A 5,994-nucleotide genomic window follows, 5' to 3' on the forward strand; every position below is an offset into this window, starting at 1 on the left:
TCTGGCTCGACACAAATTGCCTTCTTTCTTTCTGCAGTATGCGCCTATTTGAGTAATCAACATGATGCTTCAGCTCGAATTTTAATGATCATGTCACGTTTAAACACATTTTTTTTAAAGCTTATGCGACTGAATTTAGAATGAAACTCTAAGCTGCATACGTACCTCGGTGAAGAGGATCAAGTCATGACGTAGTTCAAAATAAGTGAATTTTTATAAAAAAATTTAATATTTTTATGTCCTAACTTTTTCCTAGGCCGCCTCTTTCGAGGTTTTCAACCTAGCGGATTTTGTCTTGCCTAGGCCGCTTCTTTCAAGGTTTTTAACCTAGAATTTTTTTTATATCCTAACTTTTTCCTAGGTCGCCCCTTTCGAGGTTTTCAACCAAGCAAACTACTTTTTGTTTTGGCGCCGTTCACAATTTAGGCTCATGCGGGCCAGGAGTATAGCAACATGCAGGTTAGACTCGTGCGTTAAGGATCGTTTATTCTTCAAGGATAATACCTCTTCAAAACTTTCCCATTGATATGGCCAATTCTCATGCCATCTGCATCAACTAACTTGTAAGCTCCACTTGAATAGGCTTCTTGCACAACATATGGACCATCCCATTTTGAAGTGAATTTGCCCTCGGATTTTCAAGAGGTGATAATAGGTCTTCTTACTGCAAGAACTTGATTGCCAACTTGGAAGGACCTCAAGCGAACCTTTTTGTTAAAAGCACGAGAAAGACGAGCTTGATAACATTCAAGACTTTGTTGGGCTTCTAGCCTTTTTTCATCAAGGGACTCTTGTTCTTCAAGGCGCATACGGGCGTTTTCTTCTTCAGTAAGACCTTCTTGGACAGCGAGTCGCCAGGATGGTATTTGACGCTCAAGAGGAAGAACTGCTTCGACTCCATAAACAAGAGAATAAGGAATTGTTTGTGTCGGTGTGCGATGAGTCATACGATATGCCCACAAAGCTTCTTCCATTTTGTCATGCTAATCTCTTTTAGACTTGGAGACGACCTTCTTTAACAAGTTGCAAAGTGTCTTGTTAAATGATTCGACTAGTCCATTTGCAGCAACATAATACATTGACGAATTATGTTGCTTGAAGCCAAAAAGTTCACAGATCTTGGTCATCAATTTGTTATCGAACAATTTGCCATTATCTGTTATTTTATAACTAGGAATGCCGAAACGATATATGATGTTCAATCGAATGAAGTTTGCAACATTCTCTTTCTTCACTTCCTTGAGAGCGACGGCCTCGGCCCATTTTGGGAAGTAATAAGTTGTAGCCAAGATGTATAGATGTCCTCTAGAAGATTTTGGAAGTGGTCCAACAACATCTAATCCCCAAGCGTCAATGGACAAGATGCAATAGTAGGGTGTAACATTTCAGGTGGTTGGTGTATAAAATTTGCGTGAAATTGGCAAGCCTTGCATCTTCAAGCATAATCTAAGCAATCTTTCACCATTGTCGGCCAGTAGTAACCCATCCTCTTAATGTGGAAGTGGAGCTTCGGCCCATATTGATTTGATCCACAAACTCCAAAGTGTGCCTCTTGCAGAGCTTGAGTTGCTTCACCTTCTACTAAACAACGGAAGAGAACTCCCTCAAATGATCTTCGATACAAAGTTTCTTTGTAGTAAAGGAAGCGAGGGGCACGCCGACCAATTTCGGTCTTTCTCCTTGGATCTTCTGGAAGTATCCCATAACATAAGTAGTCGATCGTGGTTTGTCGCCAATCAACCTTCTCAGCTCCAATGAAGGCTACCAAATGCTTGAGCTTACTTTCTTCATCCTCGTTCTCATCTAGTGGTACTATCCATTTTTGGAAGATAGTGATTTGTGTCTGGCCGGGCAGAGTCAATGTCGAAGCTAGAGCAGCTAAGGCGCCAGCTTTCTTATTTTCCTTCCTTGGCACATGTTGAAGAGTTACATTGCCAAGCCATCCAATCAATTTCTGCGCATAATCATGATAAGGACGTAATTCTGGCTTTTTGACCTCGTGGCTACCTAGCAATTGATTGATCACTAACTCAAAGTCTCCAAAAATATGTAATTGGAGTTGTCTCATATCAACGGCCATCTCAAGCCCAAGTATGAGTGCTTGATATTCTGCAACGTTGTTGGTGCAATGTTGTGTTAAGGTGAAGGAATATGGCAAGACTTCTCCTTAAGAAGTGACAAACACAACACCTGCACCAGCTCCTTCACGATGTGTGGCACCATCAAATTACATTTTTATCACGACCCAAAATACTAACCTATCGTGGTGGCACCTATTTCAATACTAGGGAAGCTGACAATATCAATAATCCACAATTTCTTTTAAATACTGAAAACATAATAATTAAGTTTTAGAGAAAATACCATAAATACTGAATATAAATAGACTCCCAAAATCCGGTGTCACTGAGTACATGGGCATCTATACATTACAAGTCTGTAAAATACAGTCTATAATAATCCGAGACCAAATACAATAAACAAAAGGATAGGGAATGACAGACAAGGTCTGCGAAACATGGCAGCTACCTATGAATCTCCGAAAAATCTATTGTGTGAAAGAATCAACACCCACTGTGTCCGGGATCACCTGGATCTGCACACAAAGTGCAGGGTGTAGTATGAGTACAACCAACTCAGCAAGTAACAATAAAAAATAAAGAATTGAAAGTAGTAACGAGCTTTACAGCTAAGTCCAAATACAGTACATTCCAACATGAAAAGGTAGGAATGCTTTCAAGTTCAACATTTATAACTCTACAGCAATTTCATATCAATTTTTTATTGAAACAGAAATAATATCTTTCAGAGTTTTCCAAAGCAGTGATATATGACAGCTGAAATGCAGCAATAATGGAATCAATGCATCATCTCAGAGTAACAGTCACCCAGTCCTCCCATTCACTCCAACCTCACAGTCACTCTTTCCTCTCAGTCACTCATTTCACTCAATCACTCACCACCCGACACTCGGCACTTGTACTTAGTAGGTACTTGCGCTCACTGGGGTGTGTATAGACTCCGGAGGGGCTCCTTCAGCCCAAGCGCTATAACAAGCCAATCATGGCATAAATCAATAAAACATGCTGCGGCATGCAGCCCGATCCCATAAATATTCTCACAATTAGGTCCTCGGCCTCACTCAGTCATCAACCTCTCCAGTCTCTCGGGCTCTCAGAAATCATGATAAACAGCCCAACAACAGTGATATGATGCATCAATAATGAATAAGAGAGACTGAGATATAATATGCAAGTAAAATCATGACTGAGTACAAAATAGTAATTTAACAGATAATTCAACATGTACACGACCTCTATGGGTCCCAACAGTATCAACACATAGTTTAAACATGATTTGTATTTTAATTTCCCTAATACGTGGAGATATGTACGGTAACAACAATTTATTCAACTACACAGATCCATGGAATTGATCAAGTAACAATTACAACGGTGCACGCCCACATGCCCGTCACGTAGCATGTGCGTCACCTCAAACCCAATCACATAACACATAATCCGGGGTTTCATACCCTTAGGACCAAATTTAGAACTGTTACTTACCTCAAACCGTGTAATTCTTTATTCCACTATGCCCTTTCCACGAGAATTGGTCTCCGAAAGCCTCGTATCTAGCCATAATTAATCGATTCAATCAATACTAATTATTGCAATTAATTTCATAAGGAAATACTCATTTTTCCAATAAAATTCAAAATTTAACTCAAAAATTGCATGTGGGCCCCATGTCTCGGAACCCGACAAAAGTTACAAAATATGAACGCCCATCCAATCACGAGTCCAACCATACAAATTTTAAAACATTCCGACACCAACTCGACCCTCAAATCTTCAATTAAAGTCTTTAAAGATTTCAACCATTTTCAACCCAATCCTTACCCATTTGAACTGAACAATCTTTTCACAAACCTTATTGGTATGTGTATGTATAAATAATACTCTCACACCCAAGAATCATACTCCCAATCACCCATCTTTACCCAAACTCGAAATTGAAGACTAGTGTTAGAAATTCATACCTCTTTGAAGCCCTAGCAAGATCCTTGTGAAATCTTCAAACCTTGAACAAAAATTGATGGACAAATGACTAGGTCTTCACTTTCTCTCTCTAAGATGCTCTCACCTCTCTCTAAAATATCAGATGAAACCTTTCAAAATAATCCCCAATAGTGTTTTATAAGAATAGTGTCGGGTTTAGAAAACCAGAAAAATGAAGCCCCGAAATACACTCTGCGACCGCATAATGCTCTTGCAGCCCGCATAATGGGACGCAAAAATTGCCTCCGGAACTGGGCAATGCTGCCTCAGTCTGCGGTCGTTATGCGGTCCGCAGACATGTTCTACGGTTGTATAATTAACCGCAGAAATGATCTGCGGTAGCATAATGCGCCACAGACTTTCCTCCACACTTTCCCCCTCCTAATTCACTCTGCGGCCATTATGCAATCCGCAGAGTGATTCTGCAACCGTATAGTGGGCCGCAGAAATGACTTTTTTCAGCAAAAATTCCTTAGCAAAAATTCTCCGTGGTCATTACACATAAGTCTACATCCGGTCAACCTTTTCAACTTAAATTCTAAACCTTGGAACTAAGTATTCCAAATCATTCCAAAACCTCACCGGACCTGAACCAATTACTCCGACAAGTCAAATAACAATAATAAATCACAATTTGAGTAGTAAATAGGGGAACGGGGTTGTAATACTCAAAACGACCGATCGGGTCGTTACAATTTTCCATGGTAGTTGCACTTCGATGACCATTGCATCCTCATCATGTAGTTCATCAGTCAACTCCCAATCATCAGCCATTGGATTATCTGCCAAGAAATCTGCCAAAGCTTGTCCTTTCACCGCTTTTTGCAGGATGTACACAATCTCGAATTGTTGAAATTTGAGGTACCACCTTGCTAATCAATCATTGAGGACGGGTTTTGACATAACAAACTTGATCGGGTATTCCCTTGAGACGAGACGGATGACATGAGCTTGAAAGTAGTGCTTCAGCTTTTGAATTGCGAAAACTAATGCCAGACATAACTTTCCGATCGGAGAATACTTCAGCTCATTTGGGGTCATCATCCTACTCTAGTAGTGGAGAGAATTTTCTTTACTTTCACCATTTTCTTTGGCCAAAAGGGCTCCAACTAACCTTTCTTGGGCTGCAATATATAGAATCAATGGCTTTCCTGGTATAAGGGCTACCAGAACCGGAGGTTTCATCAAGTAAGATTTGATGCGTTGGAATGCGTTGCAACAAGCTTGGTCCCATTCAAAAAGTACACCCTTCTTCATGAGACGGCTAAAAGGTTGGCACTTCCCTGCTAGATTTGAGATGAATCTTCTAAGGTACTCCAATTTTCCTTATAGACTTTTTAGCTCATGTACATTTCTGGGCTCGGGCATCTTCAAGATTGCATCAACTTTGGTTTTATCTATCTCAATCCTTCTATGTTGAACAATGAAGCCAAGGAATTTTCCAGAAGTAACTCCAAAGGCATATTTCAACGGGTTCATTCTAAGTTGATATCTCCGGAGTCGTTCGAACGCCATTCTTAAGTCTTGCATGTGGTCTCCTTCCTTTCTTGATTTCACCACTAAATCATCTACATAGCATTCCACATTCTTGTGGAGGATGTCGTCAAAGATATTCTGCATTGCCCTTTGATATATGGCGCCGACATTCTTCAAAACAAAAGGCATTACTTTGTAGCAATAAATGCCGTTAGGAGTGCAAAATGCACTAAGCTCTTCATCTTTTGGTGCCATACGTGTTTGATTGTAGCCAGATGATCCATCCATGAAAGACATCGCGTCGCATCCGGTGGTGGCGTCAATCATAATCTCTGGGATGGGGAACGGAAATTCGTCCTTAGGGCATGCATTATTGAGGTCTCTAAAATTGACACAAACTCAAATTTGGCCATTCTTCTTCTTCACAGTAACAATGCTTGATATCCATGAAGGATAT

The 5,994-nt window shown here is 40.3% G+C and overlaps 1 protein-coding gene across 1 annotated transcript; it reads right to left on the reverse strand.

Annotated features, from left to right (window-relative positions):
• Positions 1 to 983: 983 nt before the first annotated feature.
• Positions 984 to 2,080, reverse strand: LOC138910456 (uncharacterized). The gene is made up of 2 exons (XM_070201699.1): positions 1,483 to 2,080; positions 984 to 1,336 (listed from the first exon to the last, which is right to left on the reverse strand). The coding sequence occupies exons 1-2, from the start codon at positions 2,078 to 2,080 to the stop codon at positions 984 to 986; spliced, it is 951 nt and encodes a 316-aa protein (XP_070057800.1).
• Between the last annotated feature and the right edge of the window lie 3,914 nt (positions 2,081 to 5,994).

The sequence above is a fragment of the Nicotiana tomentosiformis genome, chromosome 4 (genome assembly GCF_000390325.3).
Source record: "Nicotiana tomentosiformis chromosome 4, ASM39032v3, whole genome shotgun sequence".
Lineage (NCBI taxonomy): Eukaryota > Viridiplantae > Streptophyta > Magnoliopsida > Solanales > Solanaceae > Nicotiana > Nicotiana tomentosiformis.